The sequence below is a fragment of the Balaenoptera physalus genome (genome assembly GCF_965194825.1).
Source record: "Balaenoptera physalus genome assembly, chromosome: 20".
Taxonomy (NCBI): Eukaryota; Metazoa; Chordata; class Mammalia; order Artiodactyla; family Balaenopteridae; genus Balaenoptera; species Balaenoptera physalus.
Window position 1 is genome coordinate 13,653,045 of NC_138901.1, and position 24,964 is coordinate 13,678,008.

Genomic DNA, 24,964 nt, shown 5'->3' on the forward strand with positions numbered 1-24,964 from the left:
TGTTGAAAAAGACTTGATAGCTAACATAACTCTTCTTTTGCTTTATAAGTGATCTGTGAGATTGGATTTGCCAGTGTTGAGTTTTTCCCAACTTGAGTACACAGTGTCCAGGAACTAGCAAAATCAGCCTTTTGTAGTAGGGTCTTTTTAGGACATGGCTCTGTCACCCAGGTATGAGGGGGGGCACCTCCTTCTGATGTCCTTTCTCCAATCTGAGTAAGGGAGAACCAGGACATGAGCTTTCTCTCTGGTGCTTGGGGCATCGGTGGGCTTGGGTCTTAGTCTTCTCTGCCTAGTTGTCCTCAAGGGAGCACTGGAGTCCTTGAACTGGAAATTCTCTTCCCAGCATCTACCAGAAACCCCTAAAACGTCAAGGAAGCCTCATTCCCAATGTCTTGGGTCAGGTTGTTTAGAAGTCGAGGGATTCTCATGGAGATGATATATTGGCCTAGGAGGTGGAGGTGAGGAGAGTGGCAGGGCAGTGGGGGAAAGGGGAGTTTTAGCTGGGTTCCTGGGGAGCTCTGTCTCCCCTTGCCCAGGGGTCAGCCTTTTGTTTCCCTCTCCCATGTCAGCCGTTGATCGTTGATCGGTTATGGGCCTCCCTCAGGGCAGGTATAACCTTCCAGGTGGAGATGCTCCCAGAGGCCAAAGGCAATTTTACAGACTAGGGGGCCAGATGGGACCCATTAGCAGTCAACACTTTACAGCAACCCTTACCTGGTAAAGGGATACAGGCAGGGCACTCTGGCCTTACCCAGCAGAGAATAGGGCCAGACATTCACCTTTTCTTACTCATTCCCTTTAACACAATTCACCGCTCCTCCAAGTGTCCCTCTTCACAGCAGTCCTTTGCCCTTCCAAATTCAGTGTCCTCGGCCCCCTCCCTTGAAAAACTTACTCCTGGACACAGGAAAGGAGAATCAGATGCCCCTGCCTTCTGGCACCTGTGGCTGAGCTGGACCCCACTGGGGGTTCGCTGGCTCTGGGAGGAGTGGTGGTCCCTGGTGTTGGTGGGAGGTAGGATGGGAGATGATGAAGGCTTTCATCCTGATCCATCTTTCACCCATTTGCTTCCAGAGTCAACTCATGGCAAATAGGTCTCAGCAGTGAATATTAATTGTCTGCCCCAAACTGTTTTCCCTATATACAGGGCTTTTACCCTACTGTTTGCAAAATAACAAGCTGCCATTCTTGTGCTAAGGTTCACTTGATTCCTTCTTGAGCCTGCTTTTGTTCCCATTTTAGCTGAAAAGGGCTCTGAGGCATCCAGATTTTTTTTCCTGACCTCAGATTTCTTTCCAGATACAAGATGGGGAGAGGGAGCTGTGGACGAGTGAGAAAGGTTTCAGTTGTACCTGTTTCATATTTACTCTGACCCAGAGTGACTGGGGTATTAATTTAATGGATGTTGTCACCAAGGCTTTTGAAGTGGCCGTGGTCGGTGATTGAATGGCTGTTACACAGTTTTGAATTTGGGAACCAGGTATTGTTCTTTCACTACACCAACCTGTCGCTTTAGGCATGTTATAAGGTTTGCTTTGCCCGCACCCCAACCAGATTTGCTCTACAAGTTAATGTCACTCAGGGTAAACGCTACACTATCTCTGCATCAAAGCCACCTGCCAGCCACAGCCAGGTGTGTGGTGCATTTGGATATTGTGTCAAAATATCTCCATGACCTCTAAGAATAGAACTGCCAGAGGTCAGCCTGATATTCTAGAAAGCTGTCCCTGGGACCTACTCCATCCATTAGAAGTGAGTCATTAAATCCAGCCCACATTCAAGGTGGGGGGGATTAAGCTCTACCCAGTAGAGGGAGGGCATGAAAAAAAAAGTTGTTTAAGGGTGTTAAAACCACCACAGTGATTAATAAATGCTTTTGGAGAGATGCTTTGCGACTATGCAAGTAACCTGTTTCTCCTTTAAAAACTTTCAACATTCACCAGTGGATCTCACCGGCAGCCATTATTACCATCATGTTCTGTTAATGGTTTTCTATTTCTTTCATTCCTTCTATGTTTATTTCTTGGAATTCTTCTGTGAGGATGTTTTGTCCCTTCTCTTCCATTTATTTATTTATCCACTTATTTGTTTACATCAGTATAGACTCCACAGGTATTTATATTATTCTGTAGGTGAGAGATGTTTTTAAAAGGGGAAAACAGCCTCTCTGAACCAGGTAGAGCGAGGTGGTGAGGGAGGGTGTAGATGCTGAGGAGGAGGAAGCCAAGTTCCTGAGAAGGCCGGTGAGAATGAGGTCCAAAAGAGGGGGGGCCTTGGCAAAAACGAGGGACACTCTGTTCTCAAAAACAGGGACAAAGAAAGCTTGGGAAGGTTGCTCTTTTTCTCAGGAAGGAGTTCCCATTAATTATCTTTTGTCTTCTCCGTCAGGATGTTTTTTGGTGACGACAGTAGGAAATTGGCTTTTCGAATTTAAATTTTCTTGGCGGAAATTCCTGGCCTCTGGAGGAGGCTTTCTTGAACCACAGCACTATTGACATCTGGACTGGCTCATTCTTTGTTGTGAGGGGCTGTCCTGTGCATTGTAGGGTGCTTAGTGGCATTCCTGGCCTCCACTCACCAGATGCCAGTGGCATCCTCTCCTCCTTCCCCAGTGTGATCACCAGAATGTATCCTGTGCCACCAAGTTGGAGGCAGTGCCACCAAATGTCCCCTGGAGAATAAAATGGCTTGGCTGAGAGCCAGTGATCTCAAATAGCATACACCATGCTGGCCATGCACAGAATTCCTGAGTGTTACTTTTGAAAGACTAAGACGATGGCATTTACCTGGGTTCCTGCACAGAGAACTCAGCTGCCCTGGCGTGAACATCGGCGTGGCCGCCGTTGATAAGTGGGTGGGGGGGTTCTTGGGAACAGCTGTGATGTTCTCAGCACACAAGAGGAAATGGAGCTCTGGTTCTCAGAGGGTCTTTGTTCTGGCGAGTGTTGCTGCGGTTATAGCCTTGCCTTCTGGTGGTGGGGTGTTTTGCTTTCTCTGTGGTTTCTGTGTGCGTTTGAGAATCAGCTTCAATGGGATGTCAGCTGGGGACAAGATGCTCTTCTCACCGATGAGTTTCTGAAAGCCCATTTGTTCTAAATGCAACATGACACTAACCTAGCTTGGGTACACGTCGGTTGCTGGTAAAGTTGTTTCCTGAGCGAGCTGGGGATGGCGGGGACTCCTAGTCCTTTACAATTCTCGTTTTATTATCCAAAGACACTTCTGCATTTTGACTTTTTTTTTTTTTTAACCCTTTTACCTTCAGTTAGTTTTTAACGGGACACTGCATTTCAAACATAGCAAACATGACAGAGATTGAGGAACGAGGCAGAGGCTGAAACGACCTTTCACGACCGCTGATGCCATCTATTGGTGGTTGGCAGAACTGATGCCTTTCGAAGCTTTGTTCATTGCACAGAAAGTTGAAAATTGGCAGCAGAGAACCTTCCTTGCACCCAGGGAGCTTGGGATTGGCAAGATAGGGGAAGAGTAGAAGGGGGGGCAGTAATGTGGGTTTGCTTCGTAGATCAGCACCAGTCATCAGTGGGTGCTGGGAATCCATATTTAAAATAATTTTAGGAGGATTTTTCAAGGTACTGGCTAGGATACCATTGGGACCTATAATCCATTGATGAGTCAGTTGTCATTTAAGAAAGAATCCCAGTGCATTGGGCTTTGGGGTGTTAACAGAACAATGGGGAGATCTCAGCCAAAAGCAGTCTCTTCCATAGAATTAACACGCAGCTGGTATTTGTGAAATTTGATTAGTCGGGGACACTATGAACTCCTCATTCTAACCAAGGAAACTAAGACTCGATGAGTAAAATAACTGTTGTATTTTATCTTCTTTCAAAGTGCTTTCAAATACTGCACATTTGTTTCTATACCAATCCATTTTGGCCAGCATATCCCCTTTTTCTGATACCAAACTGAGATTCCTAGAGATTAAGTTTCCTGGGTCCACATATCTAGTTGATAGTGAGAGCCAGAATTAGCCCAGCCAGTGGGTCCTCAACCCTGGTTGCACATAAGACTCACCTGGGGTACTTAAAAAAAAGCCCAGTGACTGGCATCACTGCCACACATACTGATTTAATTGAGCAGGGGAAGGACTGGGTCAGGGGGTTCCCTTTCAGAACTATAGTGATTCTAATGTGTTGCCTGGGTTGAACTGCTACAACTCAGAGTATGGTCTGTAGGCCAGCAGCAGAGCATCATTTGGAAACTTGTTAGAAATGCAGAATCTCAGGCCCCATCCCAGAACTTCTGAATCAGAATCTGCATTGTAACAAGATTCCCAGGTGAAGTTTGGAAATACTGGGTGTTGCCTCTGAGGCAAGATTTTCTGAGCTGTCCCTTGGTATGTCCACTGGGGACTCCAGTTTTTTTTTACCATTCAGACAGCATTCGAGGATTGGGTGGCCTCCATTGAGGGTCCCAGCTTCCCTCTGCCCTATGAGTTCTCCTAGATTGAGAACACAGGTGCTCCCCTCCTCGCCCGAAAAGTCTTGCTCAGCGCTCGCAGGTAGAGTGTGTTTTCACAGACCCCAATTTCCGGGTGCATCATAGCATTGTCACCAAACCAAGACTCCAGTCTAGGTGCCTCCAGGCTCTGCCTGTTAAGAGTGATGGCACCCCGATCAGCCGGTGATGAAAGGGTCACCTTGTGTTCAGCCCCTAAGACTCTCACTTTACCTCTAGCTTAGAGACCGCTTGGATTGGAAAGGAAGGAGGTAGTGCCTTTTTCTTTCCCCCTAAAGAGAAAGTACTCTGGGTCAGTGTTTGCTTTTTGAATATTTGAATGAAATGAAGCCTGTGAGGGCATCTGGGAAACTTTTTGACGTTACAGACAGGCTTCATCCATCCCAGCTGGACTTGGGTTTCGGTGGAGGGACCTCTTACCCAGCAAACCCATCCATTGTCTTTCTAAAAGAGATCTCTTTTAGTTCATTTCTTCAAATCCAATGCTATACGAGTGATCTTTTCTAAATCTGTAGCTGCATTTTGGTTAGTGCCTGAAAGAGACACAGAAGTCCCTGTTCAGCCTCTTTTTGGGAAACTGAGAGCCTTGGCTTCTTTTCCACCCGTCCTCTGCTGTTTTTAACAACAAACCCCCTTTGATGAAGGGCCAGTCTGAGCCGGGCAGAGCCAACCATTTCTCCTCTCTTCCAAGCTCCCCTCCACCATCTCCTCTCCCTTTTCCAACCTTCCTCCCTGCAGGAACAAAACAATAACAACAAACCAAACTGGGAAAAAACAAGGGAGGTTTGTCCCCATTTCTGAAATCCTTTGAAAGGATGTTACTGAAAGAGGATTCAAAAGTGCATGGAGGGTTTCTGTGTCTCTTTTTCTGGAAGCGTTGGGAGGTCTCTGAGCACCCGATCTGGAGAGACTGGAATGATCATTTCTGCACGGAAGCCACTCATTAGTGGCCACCAGCAAGAAGACTTTGCCAGTTGCTTGTCATGCCTCTGAATTCAGAGGTTTTGAAAAGACCCCAAATGGGGCTTGTGGCTTTCTTCAGTCTTGTTGGGTTTCATTTTTTTTCCCCTTCCTCTTCCGGCCGCTCTGTTCTCTGTCCAGCGTTTCTCCTCTGTTGCCCACAGCAACCCCAGCAGTTGGTACCGGAGTAGGGGGAGCTGGAGGCCAGGTTACCTCGGAGTCGAGAAATCCTTAACTGAGCAAGTCACCAGAGTCACACACAGGAATAGGTTTCTTGGAAAATCTCCCGATTCAAACCACCCTCCACAGCTCCCCGCCACCTTGCCTTTCCAGAGAGGCTTGTTTCTTCTGGTCCCTGAGAAGCCAGTTACTGAGACACCCGGGGCCCCACCTCTAGAGGCATCTGTTTACCAACAGTGCTGCGTAAACTCTAACACGTTTCCTTTCAGCTCACATTCTCCCTCCACACAGACAGAGTCCGTAGGCTCTTTTACAGTGGAGAGTGTTACAGAATATAGTATCACTCTCCCTGTGCAGAGAGACAGACTGGGGGAAGAATCAGCCCACGGCCAGCGGTGTAGAATAGGCGGCCAGGCTGTAAGGTTTTTTCTCTTTTGCTCTTTACCACAAGAAAGCGCTTTGTCAAGAGGAAGTGCCAGTGTCGTCATGGAAATAAATGATCAGGCGGTAGCAGCCAGATGAATTGAGCCGTCCTTGATTTGGGAGACCTCTTCCATTAATATATCTAAAATTCAGTGTACAAATGAGCATAGGATGACTTGATCTGGGATACTTCTTGCAATTCTTTTGCAGCTCAATTAGTAAATTTCCTTTCCCTCTGAATACCAGGACACTCTCCGAGACTCAGAGAGCTGAGCAGGTAGAATGCTGAGGGAGTTTTCTGAAGGAGAAGAAAAGAAGCAAGTTTGGAAACATAGTGATCCTCATTTGGATCATGCCTTCTGGTATCCAAGTGTACCAGTTCCTTTAAATTCCAAGGACTGGCGGGCTCTTTGGATATTTGTCAATGACAAGTGAAGTATGGGTTGAGTAAAGGCATTTTCTTCTGCAATGTTCGTTTCTATTTCCATGGTTTGCCTCAGTCCTTTTCTTTAATTAATGCTGTTTATGCTCACTGATGAATAATTCAGAGTCATTACAAGCAACAGATGTCAGAGGATTCAAAATGAGTTTCTCTGAATTATTTATTATTTCCAAAAAAGTAACAGGTTTGTTGAACAAGTAATTGGCAACACAGATGTAGATCAAGGTTTGTCAGCAGGAAGCAAGGTCTACTACTGCTTTCCCTTTTGTGCATGTTACTAGCCAGGACTGCATTGTACAGGGGGAGTTTGCCTGATACTGCGTAGGGAGTCAGTTACTTATTCCGGGTGCTGAGTGGGGAGCTGGACCTTGTTTGGTTTTTCCGGTTGACAAAACATAAATAGGAGTTCGTTCAAAAATATAATGAATGAAGGCAGCCTTGCAAACACCTATCAGACATAATGACTTAATGCAGGTCCCCAGAAAGAGGGAACATCTTTGTCTGCAAAGATATGCTGAGAATAGAGACCTGGGGGGAAAAAAAACCTGATGGATATGTAAAGGTTTGTGTATAAAAATGTTCTCTGCAGGGTTGTTTATAACAGAATTTTTAAAAGGAAAAAATGCAAGTGGCCAACAATGAAAAATTAGTTGAACAAATTTTGATAAATCCAAGCAGTAGAATATTATATAGCCATTAAAATTAATTATATGTATTTTTGATACAGAAAAATATTAGAGAATTCCCTTGCATCCAGTGGTTAGGGCTCAGTGCTTTCACTGCCAGGGCCCTGGGTTCGATCTCTGGTTGGGGAACTAAGACCCTGCAAGCTGTGTGGCATGGCCGAAAAAAAAAATTAATATATTAGATAGACGATGATATTAAGTGAGAGAGGCTATATTTCTGTAGAAAACTATGTGTATGTGGTTTTTCTATAGACATAAAGTCGAGAAGGAACTACCCCAAAATGTTAATAATTATTTAGGTGGTATAGGGCAGTGGTCCTCAGCCTTTTTGGCAGCAGGGACCGGTTTTGTGGAAGACAGTTTTTCCCACAGACGGGGCGGGGGGAGGGGGGGAATGTGGTTCAGGTGGTAATGTGACCAATGGGGAGCGATGGGGAGTGGCAGATGAAGCTTCGCTACCTCCGCTCGCTCGCGCACTGCTCGCCTTCTGCTGTACTGGTCCGCGGACCGGGGGTTGGGGACCCCTGGTGTAGGGTCCAGGTGACTTTTCTTCTGCTTCTTCTATTTTCTCATCCTTTCCACTATAAATATGCATGCATTAGTTAGAGTAAAAAGCCAAGCTGCTAAGAAATCCACAGTATTGAGGCTTAATGAATTTCTCTCTCATTTAACAGTTTGAGGTAGATGTTCCAGATATGCAGGGGGCTCTGTTCCATTCAGATATTCACAATCCCGGGTTCCTTCCATCCTGTGGCTCCCCCCTTCCCCAGGGCCTTGTCATCTTTTTTTTTTTTTTTTTAATGTTTATTTATCTATTTGGCTGTGCCGGGTCTTAGTTGCGGCACGCAGGATATTCGTGGCTGCACGCGGGATCTTTAGTTGCGGCATGTGATCTCTTAGTTGCATCATGTGGGATCTAGGTCTCTGACCAGGGATCGAACCCGGGCCCCCCACATTGGGAGCATGGAGTCTTAGCGACTGGACCACCAGGGAAGTCCCAGGGCCTTGTCGTCTTGTACATGGTCAAGGCTGGGTGCTGTCACAAGGAAGAAGAGGGGGCATGGAAGAGACTCTGTTCCCAAAGTGGCACACATCACTTCAGCTCACACACCTTTCCAGGGACACAGTCACATGGCTAAACTCAACTGCCAACTACAAGGCAGGCAGGGAACAAAATCCTGATAGGCATCTATGTGGCCAGCGACAACACTATGCTACAGAGGAAGGAGAAAATGAATTTTGCTGGAAAGCTTTCAGTCTGTGCTAAATGTATTACCTGTATAAGAAAAAATAATATAAATTTTTTCTAAAAGGATAGAACTTTGGATTAGATGCCTTCAGAGGGCACTTCCTTTAGAAATTAAGCATACAGAGGAAGTATAAAATTTGGATACCGCCTTCAAGGGATTTACAGTTTGATAGAGTAACTAGACCAATAACAATTCAAAGTCTTATATGCAAAGGGCCAAAAGAGGAGCCAGATCAATACAGAAGAGAATATTGGCTAGGATCGTGGAATAAGGCTTAGGTGATTTGAAAAGTTTGCAATTCTGCTTTGTTGAGCTACGAGGATTACTTGTATCTTTGGAAGAAGAAAAGCTATTTATGTTTTGTGACATTTTACAGTAGTACGCTCTCCTTTTACACCATTGAGGAACCGAATCATGGTTTCCTACTGACCTAACAATAAGACTCTGATTGACCTTTAGTTAGCTGTTGTTCATTGTAATTCTTTGTTAAATCTGTATTGATCTATTTTTTTAAATACATTTATTTATTTTATTTATTTATTTTTGGCTGCGTTGGGTCTTCGTTGCTTAAGGCAGGCTTTCTCTAGTTGTGGTGAACGGGGCTACTCTTCATTGCGGTGCGCGGACTTCTCCTTGCAGTGGCTTCTCTTGTTGTGGAGCACGGGCTCTAGGCACGTGGGCTTCAGTAGTTGTAGCACACAGGCTCAGTAGTTGTGGCTCGCGGGCTGTAGAGTGCAGGCTCAGTAGTTGTGGCCCACGGGCTTAGTTGCTCCGCGACATGTGGGATCTTCCCGGACCAGGGCTCGAATCCGTGTCCCCTGCATTGGCAGGCGTATTCTTAACCACTGCGCCACCAGGGAAGTCCCTGTAGTGATCTTATCATAAAATATTTTAGAAGGGCTACAATTTGAATAAAGCTCTTAACAATAATTTATCAGTTATTTTAAAAATAAACTTAAAAAAATACAGTTTTAAAGTTTTAAAATATGATTATCTAGAGGTATTTCTAGACCTGTTTGGAAGGCAAACCAGAAGTATAATATAGATAAAGGGTTTTTTTTTCTCCTTTGGATAGAAATTTTTCTATCTTTGATGTATTTTTAGTAACCATACGACATATTACCTCCTTCACAATAGGATCAGACTTTGCATATCTTTTGCCTAGCATCAGATTTTTCAAGTCTGTAGCGTTTAGGCTGTTAAAACCGAAAAATATTCTGGTTTTATATATAAAACTTTGTAAAGTCAAATGGTGGGTTTTTCTCTTTTTTTTTTTTTCTTTTTTAAAGTATAGTTGATTTACAATGTTGTGTTAGTTTCAAGTGTACCTTTTTCAGATTCTTTTCCATTATAGGTTATTACAGGATATTGAATGTGGTTCCTTGTGTTATACAGTAGGACCTTGTTGTTAGTCTCTTCTTTAATCCACCGCAAATATGATCCCTTAAGACATGCTGGAATCCAAATGCCCTGGGATTTGGTATTTCCCTGATAGTTCATGAGATGCAACAAAAATGTTTGAAGGAAGACAGTAAGAACTGTTTGGTGCTTTAGGTTTTTTTTGTTTTGTTTTGTTTTCAGGAAATTCTGGTTGCAGAAGCCCCATAGGGTAAGAATCATTGCAAATGAGGCCCAGATTTGAAAATTGCTGTTTTGTAAATTCTGCTTATTCTCGTAATAAAGATTTCTACAGCTGGAAAGAACTTTAAAAATTTGGTGATCCGGTTGCCTTATTTTGCAGATGAGGAACCGAGATGCAGACAGTTCAAGTCACTTGCTGAGGTCACATTCATTCGTGGCAAAATTCAGAACCATGCTTTGACTTTCTGTCCTGAGGTCACTGTGTCCTACCCCACCCCATGCCTCTCTTTATCTTATGCCTCTGGGGATTGCCAGCTTACTTTCCACCAGTGACAGGAACCTCAGATAGAAACTCCAATGAGGAGAGGGCAATACTTTCACAGCTCCTGACCTGTGGGAGTGATGGGTTGGCATCGGGATGAAGTGGGAGTGAGGGCGCCATCTTTATAACCCAGCTCTCCCTGCCTCTTTCTTGGTGCTTTGTCTACCGAACATTTGCAGAGATGTTCTTGATTCATAGTAATAATAAACACGTTAGGGGGCAGAAATCGGACTTGCAGCCAATTTTGTAGGAAGTTTCATTGCCAGCACATCTCAAGATAAAGAATTTCAGTTTCTCTCTCTTTTTTTTTAACCATTATTTAAGAGCGCTGAGAGTTGAAATCTCACAGTGACAACAAAAATAAAATATTTTCTTCTTATTATAAAAGTGGTCAAAGAGCTGAAAAGCCATACCATTTTAAAAAATATTTATTTACTTGGCTGCGCCGGGTCTCAGTTGCAGCACGCGGGATCTTTTTAGTTGCGGCATGTGGGATCTAGTTCCCTGACCAGGGATTGAACCCAGGCCCCCTGCATTGGGAGCACGGAGTCTTAGACACTGGACCACCAGGGAAGCCCTCCATTTTTTAAAAATAATTTTCTTCTCCTTTTTTGATCAACATTAAGATGAATTGTCTCTTTGCGGGTGTGATTCTGGTTTAATCGGTCCAAATGTTTTGGAAAATGTTTCATGACCTATAGGTTTATTGATTTCAAAGACTATAAATCCATCTGTCCATCTCTCCATCACCTACCTACCCATCTGAGGGCAGAATGGGAGGATGGGAAGTACCCACAGCTTGGATTGGTGGGTAGCCTGGGCAGACTTAGTACTTTATACTTTGGTTTTTCTACTTGAAAAGCACGTAGATCTTAATTTTCAAAATATAGCTCTGTTTATAATGGAAGAGAAGTAAAAGGTAGCCAACACTGTTGACTGTCATGGAATAGCCATTCTCCCTTCACCCCTATTAACCCATTTCTTTATTCAGTTTCCTTGCTTGTAACATGGGCATGATACCCAGCTCTGAAAGTGCCTATGTGATAGATGCTTGTGTTAGTTTCCACTGTCTAGCTTCGCCTAATTAGATTTGTGTTAAGCTTGAGATCATTTATAGCCAACTTTTTCCAGATTAAAAACATGAGCCTTTGTTGAACTATCTCGTCATTCTAAATTGGAACCATCTTGCCTTTATATCAAAGAATTCATCTTTAGTTCAGTTACCACATAAGCCGGCTTAATCCTCTAGGGGCTGCTGTCATTGTTAATTTACATCTGACCTTGTTCTGAAAAAAATATTTAAAGCAGTGGAACCCTAATTTAGAACTTGCTGGTGCTTGCTTTGCCTATTTGTCTGGACCTGTAAAAATGAGTCCAATTCCCTAAGAAATCAGACTGAAGGCTTTAATAAAAATTTCAGATGCCACCCTAAGAACTAGAACTTCTTTTGATTCTTGCTCATTGTGTCAATGAAGGTGGTTACAATGAGTATTACCATCTTACAAATAGGGAAGCAGAGAGAGACCCAGTGACTTACCTAAAGTTGGTAGAATGTAGCCACGGGGTTCTCACTCCCAACCACTTGGCCAGACTCTGTGTGTGTGTGTGTGTGTGTGTGTGTGTGTGTGTGTGTGTCTGTGTCTGTGTGTGTGTCTTTGTGTATGTGAGTTTCCTGGTTTCCTGGTGCTCAGGCCACTGGGAGCATCTGTCACCGGCACAGTGGGAATTGTGTGGAGCATGCTGGGAAGCGTCTGGCTTTTCATCTGGATTTGTGGATTTATTTTGTAATACGGTATCTGCCAGACCATGTGCCTGGGAGTCAGCAATAGCAGCAGCTGATGGGTGTTTCTGTGGGAGAAGAACAGACTTGCCAAGTCAGTCTGGCATATCAGGAGTTGAGAGACATTGGAACTACAGAAAAAAAATTATTAAAGATGACTCTTAAGATGTCAAGAGGAAAAAAAATGACTTCTTAGGCCAGAAAAGCAAAAGCTATCACACTCTGTGAGCCCCGCGCTGAGAGATGGCTTTTCAAGGACGGCTTAAACGCGTTAGATTAGTCTGCAATGTGGATTAAGGGACTGTGGGATTTAATAACTGGTGTATGAAAGTATGGCCCTGCGAATGTTACTCTGCCATAAAAACGTAACCACTCTAATTGAATTTAGAAGCAATATTAAAATTACTCTTTTGGTGATGCTTCCTAGATATATTAAATAAAATATCAAAAGTCACAGTTGATTAAGCTGAAACTTCAGCATGTGAGAGTTATTAAGCACTAAATTCTGTTGCTAGAGGTTTTTATTTTATTTTTTTCTGAAATGTAAGAAATTTCTCCCTTTACATAATTTATGGTCATTCCACTATTTCAGTGTGCCAGAAAATGTTCTCAGAGCCTTAACGGTGTTTTGGAACACAGTATATTATCTTATTGTTGGGCTGTTTATATAACGAACACTCAATATTTATTGATGGTGGTATTTCGTGAGCTGAATTCTCTCTTATGGGCAAAGAAAGCAATAGGCTATTAAGTTACATATGGTGCTTAGGGTGCTTTTAAGGAGTGATGGTGGAAAATACACCTTTTCTTCCTCCTCCCGTGGCAGTATGTAGTTTTGCTAGCCTTATGTCTGCACACAGAGACCTTCTGAGAAGACGGCATTGATCTGGGGTGGCACCAATGTACAGCTGGGGTGCTGCTGTGCACATACGTACTCCGTGGACCACTTCATGGTTCCAGAGTTCCGTGGACTCCAGGGAGCCCTGTGGAAATCATGACGCTTCCATGGCAGTTATAAGCAGGGAGTATTTTCCTTTCCATCCAAGCAAGGGGGGGGAATCTTTTCCTTTCCATCCATGGGGCAAACCTGAGGCAGGGGGGCGGGGAGGCAAGGAGGTTACGTTTATGTGTCTGAATTCAGATACATAACGAGGAATATAATTGAAAAGTATCTATGCATTTGGAGCAGGGGGTAGCAATTAGAAGCACCCAGGAAACCAGATTCCTTCTTGCTCTTCAGGCTGCCTCCTGGAGTTCCCAAAGTGGCACGTCCTGTATTAAAGAGTATTGTGGAATTTATTTGTAAGTATCTATATGAAAAAAACCCCATAAAATATGGACATTGGTTAGAACTTATCACAAATGAGTCATACCGTTTAAGTTACGTTTCCTTTTCCCTCCGTGGACAAGAACCTCTCCCCTTTTCCGTTACTGTTTAGATTTAGAGAAATTTCTTTTATCTTGCAGAACCTTATGCCAAAGAAACAACTGAGTGTTTCCCTGTGTCTGAGCTCAGTAGAAGGATGTTCGAGTACTTAATGCAACTCCTGTTAAGTGATTGGCTTCTGGCAGAAGTGTTAATATGCAAACTCTTAAAGCAGAAGATTTACATTTTTCCAGCTGCCAAACTTTGGGCTTCCTGGTGAATTCCTGGGACAGACTTTCTTGGTCAAGTGTGAGTGGTGCTCTGGGGCTGCTGGTCCGAGGCTGGGGAAACATGACAAGTTGTTTTAGATGCCTGGCCAGAGCTCAGACACGTGGGCTTGGGGACCAGCCTCTAGGGCCCAGGTGACTTCCCCTAGAAAACATCTTCACAAGTCATCCCCTGTATAGGATCATCACAGACTGAAGGAAAGGGTTAGGACCATTGATCAGGGAAGAGCTGCAGGTTTTTTCCTTCTCTGTCTGTCGCAGAGGTGTTAGTCAAGAAGAAAGCTTACTCACTTGAAAGCTTTGGATTACAGAGCAGCTCAAAAAGAGCTGCTGCCAACGGAATTTTCTCCTTGTTGAAATTGTTCTTTGCCCCTAGAATACTAAGCCAAACGGAGGGAAAAGATGAAAAATAAGCCCCTCTTTCACAATACATTTGAGTCAACCCATCAGAAAGGAAACCAGAGATTTCTCAACTAACAAATAAATGGCATTACTGCATTTGGGAATTAGAAAAAGGCTCCTTGATAAAGTTATTTGGGAATTAATCATCAGTTGGCTCCTCGTAGGCGTGGAGCACATTGGAATTCACCTCGTCTTGTTTGGAAACTGGCAGCTTGGTGGTTATATAACGTGAAACGCAAGGCCTGCCAGCCGGCCCTCATGTGCCCCCTGGGGAGTTGCAAAGCTCTATAACTCTTTCTTGAGTCAGCCAGTCCTGCCAAATAGATTTCAGTGGCCTGGGGTATGTTGTGCGCAGACCTCAGACGTCAGAATTTTACAGATGACACATCTACCTTTGTGATTTTGCCCTCAGTAACCTCTGCCAGCACCAGAGAGAAGTAAATGAGAGGCACTCATAGGGCACCTCCCTACTTGTTAAAAAATTTACCATCCTAACCATTTTTGTGTCCCATTCAGTACATTCACATTGTTTGTGCTACTATCACCACCATCCATGCAAGTTTTCTTCATGCAAAACTGAAACTCTGTACCCATTAAACAATAATTCTCTGTGTCCTCCCTCCCCCCAGCCCCCAGCAACCACCAATTGACTTTCTGTCTCTATTATTTGACTATTTTAGGGACCTCATATAAGTGGGATCATCCAGTATTTGTACTGTGACTGGCTTATTTCGTTTGGACCAACATCCTCAAGGTTCATCCGTGTTGTGGCCTATGTCAGAATGCCCCTTCCTTTTTCAGGCTGAATAATATTCCACTGTGTGTATAGACCACATTTTGTTTATCCATTCCTCAGTCGATGGATGGATGGATTGCTTCGACTTTTTGGCTATTGTGAATAATGTTGCTGTGGACACGGGTATACAGATATTTGTTTGAGTCCCTGCGTTTTAGTCTTTTGGATATATATCAAAATGTGGACTTGCTGGATCATATGGTAATGGGCTCCTTTTTTAAAAAGGAAAAGTATCCTGAGAAGCTGTGAGTACTGTAAGAGTACCGGACCTGATTGCTAGCTCTTTTCCCCCTTTCTCCAACTGTAGTCCACATGCCTCTGTGGTCACAGGCATGGTGGGGAAAGGTGACCTTGTCCCAGGCTGAGATCACCCGTGTAGATCTTCTCAATTTGACCACGCATTCATTTAGCCCACTGAAGCACAGAGGATGACAAATTGAAGATCATGTCATATAAATGACCCCTCCCTCCTCCTTTTCTGTTTCTTTTCTTTCCTCTTTGTTCTTTCGAAAACTATGATTTTGGTCTCTACACAGCTGTTTTGGCCTAAACTCCAGTAAATCAATGGCACTCCAGGTTGGCTACACATTGGAGTTACCTGGTTGCTTACTGCCATCCAAACCCCACCTCCAGAGATGGTGATTTAATTGGTTTGAGGTCTGACCTGGGCATGGGGTTTGGGAAAGCTGAATGAGTCTGCTGGGCAGCCAGCGTTCTGAAGCACCAGGTAAAGGACTAAATGTAAATGAATATTTTCTCCATCCCTTTCTTTCTGTCTTCTTCTTGGTTATTTCTTTAGAACACATCTGCAGATTTGTAAATCTCAGCCCACATTTTAAAGACTTTTAATAGGCTTTTCTTTTTAAATTAATGAGCTGCATGATGTAATTTTGAAACAAAGAATGAGGAGACCTGGGTAGTACGCTTGTGTATGTCATTATCTAACTGGGGAATGATGAATTACTTGTCAGGATCGCAGGTTTCTTGTGTTTTGGCTTTAAAATTAGAATGAGGATTGGCAAACCAGTTTGAAGAATGAGATTAAAGATTTTTTTTTAATTTTTATTTATTTATTTTTGGCTGCACTGGGTCTTAGTTGCTGCCCGCGGGTATTCTCTAGTTGCGGCGACCGGGGGCTACTCTTCGTTGCGGTGCGCAGGCTTTTTTTCACTGTGGTGGCTTCTTTTGTTGCGGAGCATGGGCTCCAGGTGCACGGGCTTCAGTAGTTGTGGCTCGCAGGCTTTAGAGCACAGGCTCAGTAGTTGTGGCGCACGGGTTTAGTTGCTCCACGGCATGTGGGAGCATGCCGGACCAGGGCTCGAACCTGTGTCCCCTGCATTGGCAGGCGGATTCTTAACCACTGTGAAGAAGCCCAAGATTAAAGATTTTGTTTAAAAAAAAAAAAAGTCCTCTCTGGCTCTAACATGCCCTGACTCTGAATGAACAGGTGGAATTGATGGGGAGTGAGGCAGGCCTGTATAGTAGTTCCATGAGTGTGAATTACATCATGTTCTAGTGATAATGAGCAGGAAGATAAAGAACCTCCCCACAGGGTGCTGCTGGGAGTTCTGTCCCAGAAGCAGCCTCAGGGCAGTTCTGATCAGTTACTAAAAGGATACAAAATAAAGGTCTCCAAGGCTCTGTAGTTAATCAGAAAGCAGGAATGTAGTGCCAGGTAGACTGTAAGAGAGTGTTGGGGCTTTTCATGTGATGGAGAGAACATAGCAGGACTCTGGTCCAACAGAGCAGAGCGTCAGAGGCCTCCCCATCTCCATGAAAATTGTCACCTCTTTGCCACCATCCACCTTGTGCCACATGCTGTTTAAATCTATATTTCTTCTTGGAAATTCTTTCAAAGTTTTTACTTCTTTCTCTCCTCCTCGGATCCTATTTGAGGAATGTGAATGGCTCAGGTTTTTTATGTTTGTTTTTTCCTCTCTCTAGATTAACACAGCTAATGTTGAATTATGGTGCCAGGAGCTATTAGTGTAGAAAAGCAGAGAATGCAGTCCTCCCCTAGATACCTCCAGGCATGGAATTTTACTTCCATGGTGACTTCTTAGGCCCATGGGAAAGTGAGAGGCGGTGGCCTCCTGGGGGGCGGCCGACTCAGCCTCTGGAACTGGGAGCCGGAGCCAGCCCCATAGTGTGTGACCGTCAGGATGACGCAGAGAGGCATGTGAATGCAGCCAGCTGCTGCAGCTGGTGCACTTGACTCTGGGCAGGGCGTTCCCAGGAACCCGTAGGACACTGAGGACCGAGAGTGATATAACCCAGATCTGCCAGATGTGGGAGCCAGCGTGAGTCCCGCTGGACAATTCATTAAGAAACATTTTCTGGTCATCTGGGCAGGCAACACTGGCTGCTTCCCCTGCCGTCTGGGGTTGGAGGCACCCAAGTCCACATACCAGGAATCCCCAAGTTTACGAACATCTGTCTAAAATTACAGCCTGATTCTCTGAGCTGACACAGTGCAGAGCCCAGACTCCCTGATGGCCCCTGGCTTGTAATTTGTTAAAGGATTTCAACACTTCGGGTAGTGGAGGATGGGGGAAAATCAGTTAATAAAAACATACATGGAAGTTGCTGTGAGGTTTCTGTACATTCTACTAAGAACCAGAAGTGGGATGGGAGGTTGTGAAAAGCCAAAAACTCTGCAGGCATTACGGCCAATGAAATACCAGGGATTGTGTTCTTCTTTTTTGTTAGATGTGTGCAAAATGTGTCATGGTGAATAACAAATGTATTTCTGAGAAGTTGTATTTTTTTTTTTTAAATCCTTGTGGATGTATAACACACAATCAGAAAAGTGCATTCATGCATCACTGGGTAAAATTTCACACCCAGGTAACTGTAGTGAGTTGAATGGTGGCTCCCAGAAAGAGATGTCCTCCAGAACCTGTGAATATGATCTTATTTGGAAAGGGGTCTTTGAGATTAAATTAAGGCTCTTGAGATGAGATCATCCTGGGTGGTCCCTAAATCCAATGACAGATATCCTTACCAGAGACAGAAGAGGAGAAGAGGCCATGGGAGAGAAGGCCATGTGAAGATAGAGACAGATGGGAGAGATACGGCCACAAGGAACAGTTGGAGACACCAGAAGCTGGAAAAGGCAAGGAACAGATTGTCCCCTAGAGCCTTCAGAGGGAGCCTGGCCCTGCTGACACCTTGATTTCTGACTTCCGGCTTCCAGAACTGTGAGAGAATAAATTTGTGTTGGGTTAAGCCACCAAGTCTGTAGTAATTTTCTATGAAAACTAAAACAATAACCAACACCCAGCTCGAGAAACAGTATCCTCATGCCTCATTCCTGTCTTCTCATCACCCCAGGATAACCACTGTCCTGACTTCCAACACCATAGATAGAATTTATGCCCTTGGAACTTGTTTAAATGGAATCATATGGTATGTGGTCTTCTGTGGCAGGCTCCTTCCACCCAGCACTGTGTGAGATGTGTCCTATTGTTGCGTGTTTGATCATTCCCATTGCTGTGTAGTGTTCCATGGTGTGAAGATGCCACAATTTATTTATTCTTCTCCTTCTGGGGACATTTGAGTAGCTTCCTGTTTGGAGTTATTACGAATAAGTGCTTTTAGGGAACATATTGTATATTTTGTTGGCGATATTCTCAGGAGCTGAATTGTTATATGTTCAGCTTTAGTAGATATTGCCAGTTTTCTAGTTAATTTTTAAAATATCCAGTCATATTTGGAATCCTTTTGTTAAAAGGAGAATCGAATGGTGAATTCAGTAGCTGTTCTTTAATGTGGATATTTTGTAAGATCCAAGTGTTGGACACAGGGTTTTCTAGGAGCAAGGACCCTCTTCCTTAGGTGGGAACTCTGCATTCTCAGTGAGGAGTACTCCATGTGTCAGAAGAACCCGTCACAGGGCAGGGCAATTGTTAGAGCCCTAACAGAGAGGCTGCTGAGCTACTGACTGTGAATTCTAAATATTCTTAACCCATCACTGGAGAGATGAATGGCACAGCTGCAGTATCCTCCACCTTGAGTGTCAGCAACAAATTTGCAGTCTCGTAAGAGCTCCAGTTTTAACTCTCCTTTCCAGCTTTCAGGTTTAGTTCTACACTCTATACCTGAGAAAGCGATCAAATGATATGCAGGGTTTCTAAATATCCTGCTTTGATAGGCCTGTGGAAAAAGTACTGGTGTAGTGGAGTAAACTAGATTAAAATTCAAGGCCCCACCTGTCTAAAGTGGAGGCTGCTGCTCACTTGCCTGATGCCTCTAGACCCTTGTGGGAATAGGGGAGAGTGGGTTTGACCTTGAAGTACTGAAATGGGGCTTGGAAAGGGGAAGAAGGTGTGGTGGCAGCAACCTAGCAATCATTGTAAAAGATGTCTTTGTTTTCTTATTTCAATAGCAATGCATCTTCCTTGTAAGAATGAGAAAAATACAGGTCTGCCAGATAATACCCACAAATCTGACGCCCAGAATTAACCACTGTTGAATATATTTGCATATACACTGCATGTATAAACCTTCCTTTCAATGCAGACATCTGTTTCTGCAGTTAACAAATATTTATTGAATGCCTGCCATGTGCCAGTCCCTAGGGATAAAGCATGAATAAACAGACAAAACCCCTGTCTGCATGGAGCTGACATTCCAGGGAGATTATGTATAAAATACTACTACTAAAATGAGATCATACGGCACACATTTATTATCAACTGCTTTCTTCCACTGAACAATACTTTTAACCTCTTTCCATGGAAACAGATATTCTGATATAACTTTTGTAGATTTATCAGTGAACAAAACCTGAACTAAACCTCTGCCCTTAAGAAGACTGCCGTTATCAGGAGTCAGCCAGCCTGCCCTATCCCTGGGATCGATTTGCTTTGTAACAAATCAAATTGTAGTAAATCAAAATTTGGAAAATAAAAGAGCCTTTGTCAGAGCAAAAGTTACCATTGGATGAAATTTGCCTGAGCACCTTTTATTATGGAACTTGTACTTGGGCATCGTCTAGAAATGGGCCAGCCATTGGTAGGCACATGAGATATTTTCTTTCTTTCTTTCTTTTTTTGGTGGAAGACCAGACTCTTGTTTGTTTATTTATTTTTCCAAGTTTATTGAGTTATAATTGACATACAACACTGTATAAGCTTAAGGTGAGTAGTACAGTGATTTGACTTACATATATTGTGAATTCTTTCTGTTTCTTAAGGAGTGGTGTTTACCTCTTTCAGTCTCTTGAATTTCTAGGAGTGAATATTTCCAGTGTCTCCTACAGTTTATTAACCATGTCATACTCACTAAAGTTATTTTCAATCTTGCTGGCTTTGTCATCTCTGGACTAGCATTTCTCAAACTTTGTTTCCAGGGAAAATTAATTTCCAGGATAAAAGGGTTCCATGGTTGGGAATTCCTTGGTGGTCTGGTGGGTAGGACTCCACGCGTTCACTGCCGACGCCATGGGTTCAATCCCTGGTTGGGGAACTAAGATCCAAGCTGCGCAGCGTGGCCAGAAAACAAAAAAACAAAAAAACCCCACGCACACAAGGGTTCCATGGTTGCATAAACTTGAGACATGCTAGGGTAAATAAAGTCACTATGTCCTATGATAAAGGACTTTTCAGAGCCTATTCTATGCCCATTGGCTTTGGGTCTCTCTGGAAAGGTGATCTTTTATTCATTTAACTACTATTTATTGAGCATCCATGTGCCAGATGCTGGGGTTACACTAGTAAACAGGACAGACAAGGTCTCTGTTTGTTTTTTGTGGTTTTTTAAAATTTATTTTATTTTTATTTGGCTGTGCTGGGTCTTAGTTGCATCGTGTGGGATCTTTGTTGCAGCGTGCGGGATCTTTAGTTGTGGCATGCGGGCTCTTAGTTGCGGCATGCAGGATCTAGTTCCCTGACCAGGGATGGAACCTGGGTCCCCTGCATTGCGAGCGTGGAGTCTTAACCACTGGACCACCATGGAAATCCCAAGGTCTCTCTTTTCACATGCTAAGTGGTTGAAACAGCCGCAAACACGTAAATCCGTACGTGAAGTAAATGAATAAGTAATTTCTGATAGTGATAAAAGCTGAAAAGACAGTAAAACAAGATGACATGATAGAGTGGGGATAGAGTGTTTTCACTTTGGGAAATGTTGCTTTTGATGTGAAACTGTAGCTTTGTGCATTTTAACCTTTTCTTTCTGGTTTACCATTAGTTTTATTATTACTAAGTATATTTAAAAAATCTGCATCTTGGTCTGCCACTATTTTAACGCTACTAGTTGACTATTGGAAATGCAGGCATGTATGACACGATACTGTTGCTCCTAGTGACCAATGACAAGGCATTTGGCTGGAGTTAGAGCTGGTGGCCATTACCAGATGTGTTAATAGCTATAACAGATGCGGTTGGTACCCTGCCCATATTCCTTCATCTTTACCACTTCAGTGCACATTGGCCTGACTTCTGACTTACAGCACCTGCATTTCTTTGCTTGAAGATTTTTCTGGGCTATAGGTCACTTTGCTGCCCATGAAGCAATGCTTCCCGGGAGCAGCCCAACCAATGACTGACATACCCCAGCTCCCTCACCCTTCAGGGTGGGTAAATCTAAGACGTGTGTCTACGTGGTTTTTGCAGGTTCCACCAATGGGGTTCAGCTCAGTTGCGCAGGGTTGTAATTGGCTTGAAACACACCATTTATTTCATATCTTCCCTTCTCTATATCACTTCCTCGTTCCTTTCACCTCCCAAATAAATTGCTTGCTCTTGAGTTCTTGTCTTTCTTTCTTTTTTTAGAAGACTTAGGGCCCCCTGCGTGTCCATGCTGTCACTTTTCACTCCTGATTTCTCTCCTGTTCCCTTTTCTCAGTTCTTTTCTGCTGGGGGAATCCACGTTAAGCGCTAGCCTATGTCAGAATCAATGTATGACCTTGAATTCAACTCGCAGTGATTAGTCAGATAGATGACTGGTCACGTCATTTAGCTGATTATGACAAATGAAAAAAAGAGAAGACAGTCTAATGACATCTATCTACAGAATTACATGAGGGGAAAACCCACTCGACTCTAGAATGATGTGGCCTGTTTTCAGTGGCCATCTTGACCAATGACTTGGGCAACTGTACATTGCATACATTGACATGTAATTAAATGTGAGTTAGCAGTTTGTAACTATATATTAGTCAACGTAAACTCTGCTTTAAGAAAGTTGGAATGATGTCTTCGATAACAGCTGCCTACTTTCCTTTTAGACATTTGATTGAACTGGCAAATCACATTTCTTATTTTTAAAAAATTAATGGCTAAGTGCATCTGGATTTTAGCTCAGGTTGTTTCAGAGAACCTGAAGAGCTAGACATTCCTCTTGCTTGGCATCCTGTTATGCCAAAATAATGAGATAAAATAGAAGAAGTTTGGCGCTATTACTAATGCAGCAGATCCTAATAATTAGTTACATTTCCTTTCCTGAAAAGCAAACATCTATCAAAAATCAAATAGTGAAAGTTTATTTTTCACTTCTTAGTTCTCAAGAAATGCTTACAAAAGATAGAATGGTTTACGAATTTGGGCTGCAAACTAGAACTTGTTAAGACAGCCTTGATGGGGATAAAGGTTTCTCATCCTAGAGGCTGACATTTTAGTATCGTCACACAGATAGAATTCCAGAATATTACATCCATTTTGACAACAAAATTACATTTAAAAAAAACCAGCCTAAAAAATTAACAAAAAAATCCAGCCTATTTTATAGTCTCATTTCTAGTGTTTTTGAAAAGCTATCAGTTATTGTTTGTTCCTGTTTCTCAAATATTTCTATTAATCTCTCATTCTGGACATACAAGAGAACTGTGTTCCTGGTCTTCTGTAGCTGGATGTGACTAGTTCTGGCTAATGACCTCTAACGCGAGCGACATAGTGCCACATTCAGCATTTTCTTGCTAGTGTGGGCGCTCTGAGAGTTCTCTCTTCCCCTTTTGTGTGGTGACCTGCAAAGTTCAAGGTGGTGACTGCTCTGTCAGCCTGGGTGTCTGAGTGATGAGAAGGATCCGAGCAGCCCTGTTGACCTGCTTGAGCAAGGAGTAAACTTTGGCTGTTTTGAGCCATGGAGATCTTGTGGTTCTTTGTTACCACAACGTAACAGACCAACCCTGACTGATACAGCTATGGGCATAACATACAGCAGCTTACAGGGAGAGCACTTCTAGCTGATTCTATTATGTTGTCATGGTGACATTGCTAGAGAGTTTTTGTTGTTGATTATAAAAAGCTGAACACATATAATCAACATTGAGAAATAAATGTCTTTGTTTTTTATTTTATTTTTTTTATTTATTTAAAAAAATATTTATTTGGTTGCGCTGTGTCTTAGTTGCAGCTCGTGGGCTCCTTAATTGCAGCAGGGCGCCTCCTTAGTTGCGGCATGCGAACTCTTAGTTGCCGCACGCATGTGGGATCTAGTTCCCTGGGCGGGGATCGACCCTGGGCCCCCTGCTTTGGGAGCGCAGAGTCCTAACCACTGTGCCACCAGGGAAGTCCCTGTCTTTGTTTTTTAAAAAATATTTATTTATTCTGGCTGGACTGGGTCTTAGTTGCGGCACACAGGAACCTTGTTGCAGCATGCAGACTTCTTAGTTGCAGCATGCAGACTCTTAGTTGCAGCATGTGGACTCTTAGTTGTGGCGTGCTTGCGGGATCCAGTGCCCCGGCCGGGGATCAAACCCAGGCCCCCTGCATTGGGAGCATGGAGTCTTACCCACTGGACCACCAGGGAAGTCCCTAGAAATAAATGTCTTTGGATATGGGACAGTTTATATGTATTGGCCATCTTTTTTTGTGTGTGTGGAAGTATAGTTGATTGACAATGTTGTGTTAATTTCTGCTATACAGCAAAGTGATCCAGTTATACACGTATATACATACTCTTTTCAATTATGATTTATTACAGGATATTGAATATAGTTCCCCTGCTATACAGTAGGACCTTGTTGTTTATCTATTTTATATATAGTAGTTTGTATCTGCTAATCCTAAACTTCTGCTTTATCCCTCCCCCACCCCCTTTCCCCTTTGGTAGCCGTAAGTTTGTTTTCTGTGTCTGTGAGTCTGTTTCTGTTTCATCAGTAAGTTCATTTGCATCATACTTTATATTCCACATATGTGATACATATGGTATTTGTCTTTCTCTGACTTACTTCACTTAGTGTGATAATCTCTAGGTCCATCATGTTGCTGCAGATGGCATGATTTCATTCTTTTTTATGGCTGGGTAGTATTCCATTGAGTGTATATACCACATCTTCTTTATCCATTCATCTGTCTATGGATTCCATGTCTTGGCTATTGTAAATAGTGCTGCTATGAACATTGGGGTGCATGTATCTTTTCGAATTAGAGCTTTTGTCTTTTCCAGATATATGCCCAGGAGTGGGATTGCTGAATCATATGGCAATTCTATTTTTAGTTTTTTGAGGAACCTCCGTACTGTTCTCCATAGTGACTGCACCGAGTTACATTCCCACCAACAGTGTACTTGGGTTCCCTTTTCTCCACATCCTCTCCAACATTTGTTATTTGTAGACTTTTTTTTTTTTAATTTATTTTTGGCTGCATTGCTGTGCGCGGGCTTTCTCTAGTTGCGGCGAGTGGGGTCTACTCTTCATTGCGGTGCATGAGCTTCTCATTGCGGTGGCTTCTCTTGTTGCGGAGCACGAGCTCTAGGCGCACGGGCTTCAGTAGTTGTGGCTTGTAGGCTCTAGAGCACAGGCTCAGTAGTTGTGGCACACGGGCTTAGTTGTTCTGTGGCCTGTGGGATGTTTCCGGACCAGGGCTCGAACCCGTGTCCCCTGCACTGGCAGGCGGATTCTTTTTTTTTTTTTTTTTTTTTTTCTTGCAGGTGGATTCTTAACCACTGCACCACCAGGGAAGTCCCTAGACTTTTTAATGATGCTCATTCTGACTGGTGTGAGGTGGTACCTCACTGTAGTTTTGGTTTGCATTTCTCTAATAATCAGCAATGTTGAGCAT

The 24,964-nt window shown here is 43.4% G+C and overlaps 1 protein-coding gene across 6 annotated transcripts in view; it reads left to right on the plus strand.

The window, feature by feature from the left end:
- Positions 1–24,964, plus strand: part of PITPNC1 (phosphatidylinositol transfer protein cytoplasmic 1) — a 268,187-nt gene that overhangs the window by 74,528 nt on the left and 168,695 nt on the right. The window contains exon 2 of one of the 6 annotated variants that reach the window (XR_014257618.1): positions 17,968–18,160. The exons of 4 other annotated variants lie outside the window; for them this stretch is intronic. Coding sequence is in view for 1 of the 2 variants with exons in the window: in XM_082442146.1 (XP_082298272.1) it covers positions 17,968–18,098 (131 nt within the window). In the remaining variant the exon portion in view is untranslated. Of the gene's footprint in view, positions 1–17,967; positions 18,189–24,964 lie in introns of those variants that run through there. One more of the 6 variants, XM_082442146.1, reaches the window with a different exon arrangement.